Source organism: Bufo gargarizans, chromosome 7, assembly GCF_014858855.1.
Source record: "Bufo gargarizans isolate SCDJY-AF-19 chromosome 7, ASM1485885v1, whole genome shotgun sequence".
NCBI lineage: Eukaryota > Metazoa > Chordata > Amphibia > Anura > Bufonidae > Bufo > Bufo gargarizans.
The window spans coordinates 43,620,790-43,634,210 of record NC_058086.1 but is presented as its reverse complement, the minus strand read 5'-3'; the positions used below and the strand labels follow the sequence as shown (position 1 = coordinate 43,634,210).

Here is a 13,421-nt window from a genome sequence, read left to right as displayed (position 1 = left end):
GCCATCTTTAAAATACATACATATAGCAATATGGCCTCTTATAGGTATAATCAAATCCACCATAATTATGATATTTAGATAAATGTTTTTTATACACTTATGAAAAGCACAACACCCTGCAGCTTTGGCATGATGGCTGCTCCCATAATCATATACAAAATGGAATTTAAAAAAAATCTACAATCAGAAAATGAAAACACTAGAAAAGGTATACTATATTTTATATAAATTCCCTTTAGCTTGACATCTAAACCATGAGTTAGTATCCATACATAGTGCTGTGTGGAGCAGGCTAGAAAATTTGTGGTAAAAGAAAAAAACAAACTGCTATTTCTGATCCGTATCATTGGGGGACACAGGCGTGACCTTGGGTATTGCTGTTGCCGCTGGGAGGCTGACACGAAGCACACAAAGTGTAAGCTCCTACCCTTCAGCTGTACCCTTCCTACAGGGACTAAGCTAAATCAGTTTTAGCATAATGTCTGTAGGAGGCAGACCTCCCTGGATTAGGTCTGAAGGACTGCCGGTCATTCTCGTGGCCCCCGATTGGCCACGCCAGGTGTGGCATGCGTCTCTGGTTACCCTCCTCGCCGACGAGCCTTGGCATCTCCTCTTCGGAAGGACCTCCTGTCTCAGGGGCCGATCTTCCACCCGAAATTAGGGTCGCTACATTTAACGGCATGGCTGTTGAACCTGCCGTACTAAAGGCTCGGGGGTTCTCGGAGTCCGTGGTCCAGACCATGATTCATGCCAGAAAGCAGTCGTCTTCCCGAATCTACCACCAGATCTGGAAGTCTTACTTTAGTTCAGGGATGGCCAACCTGAGGCTCTCCAGCTGTTGCAAAACTACAACTCCCAGCATGCCCACACTGCCTATAGCTATCAGTCTACAGCAAAGCATGGTGGGAGTTGTAGTTTTACAACAGCTGGAGAGCCACAGGTTGGCCATCCCTGCTTTAGTTGGTGCGAGCGGCAGAAGCTGTCTCCCATTCGCTTTTCTTTGCCGCAGCTTTTGGCTGTCCTGCAGTCAGGCGTGGACTTAGGGCTGGCTCTCAGCTCCCTCAAAGGCCAAGTGTCGGCTCTCTCTATTCTTTTTCAGTGGAATTTAGCTTCGCTTTCGGCAGTTTGGACTTTTCTGCAGGGGGTGGCGCATGCTGCGCCCCCTTTCCGTCTCATGTTGGATCCTTAGGATCTTAATCTAGTGCTCAACACTCTCCAGTCTTCACCGTTTGAGCCTTTGCAGCAAGTGTCGCTGCACTTCCTGTCTTATAAGGTGTGTGTTTTTTGTTTTTTATTGCAGTCACTTCTATTCCTAGGGTGTCGGAAACTCGCAGCTCTGTCATGTTGGTCGCCTTTCCTGGTCCTCCATCAGGATAAGGTGGTCCATCGTCCTGTTCAGTCCTTCCTTCCGAAGGTGGTGTCGGCATTCCATCTAAATGAGGAGATTGTTCTCGCTTCATTCTGTCCTGACTCGTCGCATTCTCGGGAGCAGTCTCTCTGTACTCAGAGTATATCTGTTCCCTGTTTGTGGTTCCAGAAGAGCCGAGACGGGGGCTGTCAGCGTCAAAGACATCCATTTCCCGATGGATTTGTTTGGCCATTGTGGAAGCGTACGGTGTTAGTGACCGGACCACACCCTTTCGGGTGTATGCTCATTCTGCTTGGGCAGTGGGGGCCTCCTGGGTGATGCATCGTGGGGCTTCAGCCCTTCAGGTGTGCAAGGCGGCTACCTGGTTGTCTTTGCACACCTTCTCCTGGTTTTACAGAGTGCACACTTTGCGTCTTCTGAAGCTTCTCTGGGGCGTAGAGTTTTGCAGATGGCGGTCCTCTGAGTGGCTAGAGGGTTTCTTGTTGGGACTGCTCTGTAACGTCCCAAGGTCAAGTCTGTGTCCCCCCAATGATACGGATGAGAGAACTAGATTTTTGTACTTACCGTAAAATCTGTTTCTCTTCCGTTCATTGGGGGGGGGGGGGGGGGACAGCTCCCTCCCAGTTTTTTGTTTAAGGGCATTTTCGGGCCTGTGTGGTTCTGGGTTTTCACATAATGTGATTTTATCATGTCTGGCTTCTACGGCTGATTTAGCGTAGTCCCTGTAGAAAGGGTATAGCTGAAGAGGAAGGAGCTTACACTTTGTGTGCTTAGTGTCCGCCGCCTAGCGGCAACAGCTATACCCATGGTCAAGCCTGTATTCCCCAGGAACGGAAGAGAAACAGATTTTACGGTAAGTACAAAAATCTAGTTTTTGATAGGATTTTAATTTTTAGAATGCCACAAGAAGGTGAAGTGGAGCAAGCTGAGTAAATGAATGATGCGGTGTGCACTCCTGTGTGTTTTTATGAGCCTACATAAGTCACTCTGCGGCCTTCCGCATTAGATGTAATCTGAACATGGAAGTCAAGGCAACCTGAACACACAGGATGCTTAAATTCCCATTTACATATGGCATAGTGCATACACGTTGGATGATGATTTTTGGTATCTTACCTTATTTTTCCTGGCTGACCATAGTTTACACTAGGGATAACAAGACCTGCTTAGATATTTTATTACTTTATTGCATTGGGTAGAGGTCCTGCCTTTACAAGGATTACCCCATTCTGGAAACTTTTCTTATGAAGGTGACGCCATTTGCAGATATTGTTTTAATTACGGTACTTTTTTTTTTTTCTGTAATGAAAAAGAAGATGCTGTAAAGTTCAACTTATTATAAGCATGTGTAATGTTTCAGGAAAGTGAGATGCCAATTCATGAGTTGCTGAGACTCTATGGCTACGGCAGCACAGTACCTATGCCTGGAGAAGATGAAGAGGATGATGAAGAAGAAGAAGAAGAAGAAGAGGAGGAAGAGGAAGATAATGATGGAAACAGCGGCTGTAGTGGAGAACATAAGGTGCTTGAAAGTCTTTTATTTAAAAAAATAAAAAAAAAATGTTTTGTAGGCGAGATACAAATACAAAGCACCACGGTTATAAGCTCGCCAGTGTCTTATAATAATATATCTATATTTTTAGGAATACATGCATTTAATTGACCTTTTTAATAAATTCTCCCATTCCCCCAATGTTATATGATCCATGCTGGATGGAGAAATGCTTAAAGGGCTCGTCCCACAATGGACAAATATCACCTTGCCATGGGCTGAACGTATTTATTTTATTGTGAGGAGGGGGGTGAAGAACTCTGGTCAGATCAGCGCTGGTAACAAATGGCTTTACTTTCTTTTTTTTCTTCACACCAGGATGAAGCCATTAAAGATTCATCTGGTCAGGAAGATGAGACTCGTTCCTCTAATGACGACCCCACACCAGTTACTCAAGAAACGCAAGAAGTTATCCGTCCTCGACGCTGCAAGTATTTTGATGCAAGTAAGTGATAGCTCTTCAGCGTTGCGCTAGACAAAGTATTACAAACTAATTTCTAATGACTTGTCCTGGACTTAAAGCAGCAAAATTAAAACAAGTCTCTGTTTTCACAGATAATGAAATTGAAGAAGAATCTGAGGACGATGAAGATTACATTCCATCAGAAGACTGGAAAAAAGTAAATGTTTTAAATGGCTACTTTTTGTGATGCTGTAAATGTCCACAGGATACACTATAAATATCTGATAGGTGGGCATCTGAGACCCCAACTGACGAGTAAAATAGGATTAATCTGCCATTGAGACAAAGTGGAAAGGTGTCTTTACATGTCACTGTCCCATTACCCTGGTTAGCTTTGGACATTGCTGTAATAAATAATTAGTCTTGGTTACAAAGTATAAAGGTATTGGTATATGAGCTTTACTTTTTTTCCTCCCAGGAGATTATGGTGGGGTCTATGTTTCAAGCTGAAATCCCAATTGGAATCTCTAGATACCGAGAAACAGAAAAGGGTGAGTATTTATCTGGGCAATAGTCTTAAAAAGCTTAAATGTAATAATATTTTTTATTATTACCTTGGTAATATCAATTGAATTTGGCCAAACAAATCTGGTCGCTGGCTTTCCTCTTTCCTGAAATGGTTTGGCAACAGAGACTGGTTAATGCCAGTGGATAGGATGTTTGATTTTACTTTAACTAGTGAAATGCAGTGTAGCTCCATTTTTACATAGGATGAAATTGTGTGAAAACTATGAATTAACACATGTGGAATTATATACATAACGATTACTGCTTTGCACACTCTTGGCAAAGAGTTGAGCTTCAAGAGGTAGTCACCTGAAATGGTTTTCACTTCACAGGTGTGCCCTGTCAGGTTTAATAAGTGGGATTTCTTGCCTTATAAATGGGGTTGGGACCATCAGTTGCGTTGTGGAGAAGTCAGGTGGACACACAGCTGATAGTCCTACTGAATAGACTGTTAGAATTTGTATTATGGCAAGAAAAAAGCAGCTAAGTAAAGAAAAACGAGTGGCCATCATTACTTTAAGAAATGAAGGTCAGTCAGTCCAAAAAATTGGGAAAACTTGGAAAGTGTCCCCAAGTGCAGTCACAAAAACCATAAAGTGCTACAAAGAAACTGGCTCACATGTGGACCGCCCCAGGAAAGGAAGACCAAGAGTCACCTCTACTGCGGAGGATAAGTTCATCCAAGTCACCAGCCTCAGAAATCGCAGGTTAACAGCAGCTCAGATTAGAGACCAGGTCAATGCCACAGGGTTCTAGCAGCAGACACATCTCTAGAACAACTGGTAAGAGGAGACTGTGTGAACCAAGCCTTCATGGTAGAAGATCTGCTAGGAAACCACTGCTAAGGACAGGCAACAAGCAGAAGAGACTTGTTTGGGCTAAAGAACACAAGGAATGGACATTAGACCAGTCGAAATCTGTGCTTTGGTCTGATGAGTCCAAATTTGAGATCTTTGGTTCCAAGCACGGTGTCTTTGTGCGACGCAGAAAAGGTGAACGGATGGACTGTACATGCCTGGTTCCCACCGTGAAGCATGGAGGAGATGGTGTGGGGGGGCTTTGCTGGTGACACTGTTGGGGATTTTTTCAAAGTTGGAAGGCATACTGAACCAGCTTGGCTACCACAGCATCTTGCAGCAGCATGCTATTCCATCCGGTTTGCGTTTAGTTGGACCATCATTTATTTTTCAACAGGACAATGACCCCAAACACACCTCCAGGCTGTGTAAGGGCTATTTGACCATGAAGGAGAGTGATGGGGTGCTGCGCCAGATGACCTGGCCTCCACAGTCACCGGACCTGAACCCAATCGAGATGGTTTGGGGTGAGCTGGACCGCAGAGTGAAGGCAAAAGGGCCAACAAGTGCTAAGCATCTCTGGGAACTCCTTCAAGACTGTTGGAAGACCATTTCAGGGGACTACCTCTTGAAGCTCATCAAGAGAATGCCAAGAGTGTGCAAAGCAGTAATCAAAGCAAAAGGTGGCTACTTTGAAGAACCTAGAATATGACATATTTTCAGTTGTTTCACACTTTTTTGTTATGTATATAATTCCACATGTGTTAATTCATAGTTTTGATGCCTTCAGTGTGAATCTACAATTTTCATAGTCATGAAAATAAAGAAAACTCTTTGAATGAGAAGGTGTGTCCAAACTGTATGTATGTATGTGTGTGTTAGTAAAATAATAAAATAAATTTGTTAAGATTTTTAGCTTTTTGTTATTGCAGTGTATGAAAATGACGACCAATTACTGTGGAACCCAGATTTTGTAGTGGAGGAAAGAGTGATTGAGTTTCTGAATGAAGCATCAAGAAGGACTGGGGAGGAGAAAGGTCTGGATGCTATCCCTGAAGGAGCACATATAAAGGACAATGAACAGGTATGTTTATTCTTCTCAACTTTTGTCGGATGTGTTCAACATGCTAACATATTGCGTAGCTTTTACTATAGTTGTCCAGGTACATGGGTTTTGTGAAATAATTGATAACTGCCACCATAATACAAAAAAGAGCACCAAACTATGGCAACACTTGCACAGCCAGCATATACACGTACTGTACAATTTTACACTGTCTACCATAATTTTACACTGCCATCATTTTTTGGGTGGACTGTCCTTTAAAAAAACAACAACAAAGCATTAAACTATTAATAGTGTATATGATCAGAGAGGAAATTCCTGTTATGATCTAAACATTGCGGGTTGAAGTCTGGTTACAATATTTGCTCCCTTGTCCCACAGTTTTACTTTAATTTTTACCTCTCTTGTGGGTTGTTTTAAAGGGGTACCCCCTCCGCCCTTTACTTTTCTCCCCTCCCTTTGCCAGTGCTGAGCTCGGGTCCTTCCTGCTGTTTGTTTTCCCTGGCTGCAGAGGTGATCTTCAGTGTGCACAGTTCACAGCTGCAACCAATCACTGGCCTCAGCATTGACACCTCTTGTTCTTCTGAGGCCAGTGATTGACTGCAGTGATGGACCTGTATGATCGGAATGTTAAACGCTGCAGCTAGGAAGATGTCAGCAGCGAGGAGGGCCAGAGCGTAGTGCTGGAAGTGGAAGGGAGAGAAGAGGCGAATGCTGATTGTTTTACCACATTTACAATGGCTGCCAGAATTTTTGTTGAACTCTAACAGCCCCCTTTAATTTAAAAAAATGTAATGTGATGTCTAGTAATACAAGTTCTCTTAACACTAATCTAGGAATCCTATAAGTTATTTTAATATGTTATGTCTGTGTCCAGTTTGATAGATTTTATTAAAGAAAACTTCATTATTAATTATGACTCCTAAATTGCCAATTACTGTTTCTCAGGCCCTTTATGAACTGGTGAAGTGTAATTTTGATACAGAAGAAGCTTTGAGAAGATTAAGGTTTAATGTGAAAGCAGCACGTGGTAAGCAACCTGTCTTGTTCTATGCCACACAATTTCTCAGTAAATGCTTCTTTACCATGGGCCACTGAGCGGGGCAAATATGAGGACGGGGCACTCCTAGGAACGCGCCTTACAGATAATTGCCCTGTGTAAAGATGCTGATACGCTAGTTAATTGGGTGAAAGCATCACTGCTGTGGTCACATAAGTCGTCATTTCTGAGCAGCAGATCAGGCTGTCAAAATAACGATGTGCTGCCCAGAAACAATGAATGTATATGCTGCACCGGAGGTGATTGATGCGTGTAAATGCATCTTTCACCTCCTGTAATGAGCAGCCAATTATCAGGAAAGATTTGTTTCTCATAATTGCCTGCTGTGCCGACTGGTGTATAGGGGCCTTTAGAGGAGTTATCACACTGTGCTTTGCAACATATCAAGAGGATATCCCGACATACTTTCAAAAGATGCCACTGTATAGTGTAGTATTATAGTCATAGTGGTATTTGTCACTCCTAGGATCCCATGAGTGATCCATAGGCCTCCATTCATCTGATGGAAGCTAAGAGTGTCCGAAGACAGACTAAACGCAAAACAGTGTGAAAGCAGCCTAAAATGCAATTGATATAGATTGCTTGTAATAAATCTTTTTTTATGGCAAAAAGTGAAATTGAAACAATTGTGTTTTTGTGGCTCTTCTTCCCCAGAAGAACTTTCTGTATGGACTGAAGAAGAATGCCGGAATTTTGAGCAAGGTCTGAAAGCATATGGAAAAGATTTCCATTTGATACAAGCAAACAAGGTAGTAATACTGCTGGAAGTTGGAAGGGCAGCTTATGCGATGGAGATCCTGCCACTAAGGCTTCGTGCATACAACTGTATCCATTTTGCAGTCCACAAACTGCGCATCCGCTAATCACGGATCCCAGTCATGTGCATACCACATTTTACTAGAACTGGCTATTCTTATCCGCACAACAGACAAGTATAGGGCATGTTCTATAATTTGCAGAACGGCCACATGGATGCGGACAACATACAGATGACATCTGTGTTCTTTCCCTGTTTTTTGTGGGCCCATTGAAATGAAAGGGTCTGTGTGCAATGCGTAAGAAATGTGGATCAGACGGGGGGCCAAAACTACAGTTGTGTGCATGAGACCTTACCTTGCTATACAAGGATCCTTTGTATAAAGGCTCGTTCACACGAACGTATTTTACATTCCATATACGGGCCGTTTTCTGCGTTCCGCATATGGTCCCTATATGGATCCATTCATTTCAATGGGTCCGCAAAAGATGTGGACAGCACTGTGCAATGGAAGTGTGGGCTGCAAAAAACAGCATGTTCGTGTGAACGAGCCCTAAAGTGGCGCGTATAATATAGACAAATATACTTGCTAAGTCTAAGACCTCATGTGCACGACCATATGTATTTTGTGGTCTGCATGATGATCCTTGTGCTTTCTGCATATGCATGTCCGTTCTGCAAATGATTGAACATGTCCTATTCTTGGCCACAAAATGCAGTCCACAAAAAAAGCAACACAGACATAGGCCTCATGCACACGGCCGTTGTTTGGGTCCGCATCCGAGCCGCCATTTTTGCGGCTCGGATGCCGACCCTTTCACTTCAATGGGTCCGCAAAAGATGCTGTCCGCATCCGTTGCACCGTTCCGTGGTGCTCTTCCCCCCCACACAAAAAAATAGAACATGTCCTATTCTTGTCATCTTGTCCGTTTTGCGGGCAAGAATAGGCATGTCTACAATGGGCCGCCCGTTCTGTTCCTAAAATTGCGGAAGGCACACGGGCGGCTTACGGTTTTTGTGGATCCGCGGTTTGCGGACCGCAAAAAACGGCACGGTTGTGTGCATGTAGCCATAATCTGTATTTTGCAGACCGGAAAATACAAATGGTCGTGTGCATGAGGGCCAAGTCTGGGTTTACATTGCGTTAAATAGATGCCATACTGAAGCATAAGTCACGGTAGAATTTTGGGTTCTGCAGGATGGAAAAGTGTAGCGAACTATGCATTTGCATCCTTTTTTTCCCCTCAAAATATATGTAAAATGTAGGACAACCACGTTGTGAACCCAGCCTTAGATTTTCAGTCTACTGTATAGTAAATACATTCAGATTCACATTTTACTGTCATCAGAGGTCCAGGTGTCTAACTTTTTGGAATATTTTCACGTTTAAAAAAAAAAAATTCCAACGACACAAAAAATCAAGATGGATGCTAGAGTGGCCTATCAGGCCCCTCGCGACTACAGTATGTTGCCCTTCTTTGTCACTACCCTTTAGGGTCCATTCACATGTCTGTATGAATGGGTCCCCATCCGTTCTGCAATTTTGCAGAATGGGTGTGGACCCTTTCATTTAAACGGAGCTGCAAAAGATGCGGACAGCACACGGTGTGCCATCTGCATCCATAGTTCCTTTCTGCAGCCCTGCAAAAAAGATAGAGCATGTCCTATTCTTGCCCACAGCGACGGACAAGAATAGGCATTTTTATTGCAGGGCCGGCCATGTGTGATCCGCAAAATGCAGAACGCACGTGGCCGGCGTCCGTGTTTTGCAGACCTGTAAATGGATCCTTATGTGCAGAGAATACAGACTGATGTAAAAGCAGAATGTGATACTATATACCAAAATCCACAGAAGTGCAGCGGATTATCTCCACGTTTTCATTTGTTGTCTAGGTGAGAACACGATCAGTTGGAGAATGTGTGGCTTTTTACTACATGTGGAAGAAGTCGGAGCGGTATGACTTCTTTGCACAACAAACAAGATTTGGCAAAAAGAAGTACAACCTACACCCTGGTGTAACGTGAGTGTCCTGTATAATTAGCTGGTATTTCCTGTGTGTATGTTTTCCAGCTTAGAATAAGTACTGACTCTATTTGACTTCTCTTGTAGGGATTATATGGACCGGCTTCTGGATGAAAGTGAAAGTGCCGCATCTAGTCGGGCTCCGTCCCCACCACCTACTACCTCTAACAGTAGCACCAGCCAGTCTGAGAAGGAGGACAGCACAGCTGCCAACACTAACCAGAATGGTAAAAAACAACAACTAGATATACGGATGTTAAGTTGTTCTGTTTTTGTTTTAATATTTACAGAAGTATATGCGAATACTATGTAAGTATATATGCAATAAAAACATACGAATGGGCGAATTTGTGGTCCAAAGGATACCAACCTAAGACCACAGTGGCTTAAACGGGGTCCGTCAAGTTTCTGGTGTTTTTTGAGTGCAGGGGTATGGGAAATTCCAGTGTGAACAGAGCCTAGGTTTCAGAAATGAACTAGCTCAACCAAGTTACTATGTTTGGGAGCAAATTCCCTACAGCTGTGATGGCTAGCCTCCGGCACTCCCGCTGTGGTAAAACTACAACTCCCTAGAGCAAAAAAAAAAGTCTAAATCTGGCCCCCTGTGCCGGTGCATTACACCTTCCCATCCCAGGATGGAGTGGCTCTGGGCTTGTTGAAAGAATAAAGAGTGGATTCAGGACCGTTTTTCCTTATTTACTAATTCTTCATAGTCTATGGAGAAGAGAAGCTCTTGTAACTAACTCTAGGACCCTCCTTCATGGTTCTTATAGCAGCCACAGGGCCTTTTCTTTATGGTATGTTCTTGCTGGTGTGTTCTTAGTACTGTCCCGTGACTCCCTTGCAGCTCCTCATGCCTCTAAACAAATAATTTTAGGATGAGTGTTTAGGGTGAGTCTCAAATTTTATTTTCTGAATTCCTAGGGGTCGCTGTTAATGGTCCTTCTGAGGTCTCCACTTATAAAGATGATGCCACTCTAGGAGGAGTTCACCTAAATGGCCCCAGCGCTGATGACACAGACACCAATGGCTACAACCGTGACACTTTATCCAGTGATTCCAAATTGAGCCATGCTAACAACAGCTGTGATAAAGAGCTGGATGACACCAATGAACGCTCCGCAAAGAGACGGCGGGTTGACAGCCCTGGAAAAGACAGTCCCGGATCATCGGAAATTTCTCAGGAAATATTTTCACAAGGAGAGGTTTAAAGTATGTTCCTCCTCGCCCGTCAGTGGTTGAGACATTTTTGAAGTATGTTTTTAGGGTTCTTGAAATTTCAGGGTTCAACTGGTTATTTAACAAGCTCTATTTTAATTTTTTTCTTTTTTATATATATATATATATATTTTTTCATTGTTTCTTCTGATCCAAAAAAACCCCAAAACATTTCAGCCACATTGTTTTGGGATTTTATATCATCTTTTTGAGAAATAATGGAAGGACCTTCAGAATGTAACATTCATATACCACAACATAGGCGTGAATAGTTGCTGGTACCATAGTATTTACATTTTCTGCATTATTTGGGAAGAATTTATTATTTTTTATTTTATCTTGCCGGATTTGAAATTGCTAAGAAAGGTGGACCCTGAATGTTGTAGGCACCAATTTTATAGGTAGAAGTTAAGAATAAACCAAATAAGGTTTGTGTATGTAAATTATTGACATCAATGATGTCTTTTTCTATTGCTATCTGGGCTGAAAAAAGATACGTGGTGTATTTTTCCAGATTTCTTCGTAGCCTTTGAGAGATTTTTACAGTAACTATGTTTTGAATGAACTGCCCTTTCTTAAACAAAGCTTGTATAATTTTCTTAACTTGTACAGTTGATAAACTTTTATGAGAAATGAATATTCTGGAAATTGTATGTTTTGTTTTTTTTGCTTTTTTTTTTTTTCCCCTACAGTCAATTTGTTTTATTGCTGAAATGATCATGTTGCAGGTTATTCATGATATCGGCACATTTTCCTTGTGTAATATAATGACTTATTGCCCACTACACCTAACGTGTATGCAAAAGAGAAGAAAAAGAATACCGAAACGAGAGCCGCACATCTAAAATATAACAAATTTATTGGAAAAGACAGACACAACACAAAATGATTAAAAATTGTCGTATACAACAAATCAAGGCTATGTAAACCATATATCAGTACATGCCATCCTGGCTCACCACAGGCATATGGACAAACCCCCACATCAATTAATAGATAACAATAAAGTGCATGTAATCCATCAACAGGAATGAAAAATTCAAAATACTTATCATAAAAAGTATATCATGATGGGGGGCCTGCGTGGCGGTCAGGAGAAGAGCTCTTCTCCTGACCGCCACGCAGGCCCCCCATCATGATATACTTTTTATGATAAGTATTTTGAATTTTTCATTCCTGTTGATGGATTACATGCACTTTATTGTTATCTATTAATTGATGTGGGGGTTTGCCCATATGTCTGTGGTGAGCCAGGATGGCATGTACTGATATATGGTTTACATAGCCTTGATTTGTTGTATACGACAATTTTTAATCATTTTGTGTTGTGTCTGTCTTTTCCAATAAATTTGTTATATTTTAGATGTGCGGCTCTCGTTTCGGTATTCTTTTTCTTCTCTTTTGCATCGTCTATTTCATACCGTGAGCCGGCACTCTTTTTCTATTGTTGGAGGTGCCCCCAGCTATTTGTATCCCATACACCTAACGTGTATGTTGCCTTATATAAAGAAATTAGTGATATTTACATGTATATATGCAAATTTTCTAAAACTTGTGAGCATTAAGAATTTTAAATTATTATTTTTTTTTTGTTATAAACACCCATTTTGTTAGGCCTGATTCAGACTAGTGTATCTTACCAGCATTTAATTGTCTGTATTCCGTATATAAAACTGGCCATACACACACATGAAGTGAATGCCAGCTTAGTCTGCCGCTTTTCACAGGACTGCCCAACCACCCATCTAATGCAGGGATGGCCAACCTGAGGCTCTCCAGCTGTTGCAAAACTACAACTCCCAGCATGCCCAGACTGCCTACAGCAAGGCATGGTGGGAGTTGTAGTTTTACAACAGCTGGAGAGCTGCAGGTTGGCCATGCCTGATCTAATGTGTATGGTGGGTGGGGGAGGTGGGTCAGGCGTGTTGGATTTAAACACCCTATCCTTTTGGTGGTGCAGATCTAGCACTGACTTATTCCACTCACCTCTATATTGAAGAAACGTGTCCGGTCTAGCAGGGATGTGTGTGTTGGGGAAGGGGGTCGGGGAGGAATAGCCGTCTGCTTAATGAGCGTTCACCCGACAGCTATTGAAGATGTATGGCCAGGTGAACACTGAAATCTACTTCAGTTCTACTTAACTGAACCTGCAGGACCACAAGTCCCTTATAGTGGTCCATGTGTTACTTCCAAAATACAAACCATTAAATTACGGGTCCAGTATGCCAGTCTGAATCGGGCCCCTTCAGGGGTCGACACCCTTAGGTAATGCAGTTGTCTTGTGAAACTACAACTCCAAGCATTCTCCATTTCCTTCTAAGGGATTTATGAGAACAGCCAAGCGTGTACATGCTTGGAGTCGTAGTTTCGCCACAGCTGGAAAGCTTGGGGGTTGCTGATCCCTGCCTGACATTCTACAATTAAGCTCCATGGAGTATGGATTCCAGTTGTCATTTTAGCGTCTCTTCTCCCCCCCCCCCCCCCCCCCAGCCTAGCTGCTGCCTTTTGCATGTATAGCCTTAAGGAGGTATTTTTTATTTTAATTTATACCCATAGTGCAGCGGCTACTTCCTTGTGTATGTACATTTTCAGTAGATAGATAGAGATAT

At 42.5% G+C, this 13,421-nt stretch overlaps 1 protein-coding gene across 2 annotated transcripts in view; it reads left to right on the top strand.

The window, feature by feature from the left end:
* Positions 1-11,449, top strand: part of MIER1 (MIER1 transcriptional regulator) — a 33,998-nt gene extending 22,549 nt beyond the window's left edge. Inside the window, exons 4-13 of one of the 2 annotated variants that reach the window (XM_044301894.1) lie at positions 2,730-2,891; positions 3,240-3,366; positions 3,477-3,541; positions 3,803-3,875; positions 5,621-5,772; positions 6,703-6,784; positions 7,472-7,563; positions 9,465-9,592; positions 9,682-9,821; positions 10,519-11,449. In XM_044301894.1, coding sequence (XP_044157829.1) covers positions 2,730-2,891; positions 3,240-3,366; positions 3,477-3,541; positions 3,803-3,875; positions 5,621-5,772; positions 6,703-6,784; positions 7,472-7,563; positions 9,465-9,592; positions 9,682-9,821; positions 10,519-10,805 — 1,308 coding nt within the window. In that variant the 3' untranslated portion in view covers positions 10,806-11,449. Of the gene's footprint in view, positions 1-2,729; positions 2,892-3,239; positions 3,367-3,476; positions 3,542-3,802; positions 3,876-5,620; positions 5,773-6,702; positions 6,785-7,468; positions 7,564-9,464; positions 9,593-9,681; positions 9,822-10,518 lie in introns of both variants that reach the window. The other variant, XM_044301893.1, reaches the window with a different exon arrangement.
* The last annotated feature ends 1,972 nt before the right edge of the window (positions 11,450-13,421 follow it).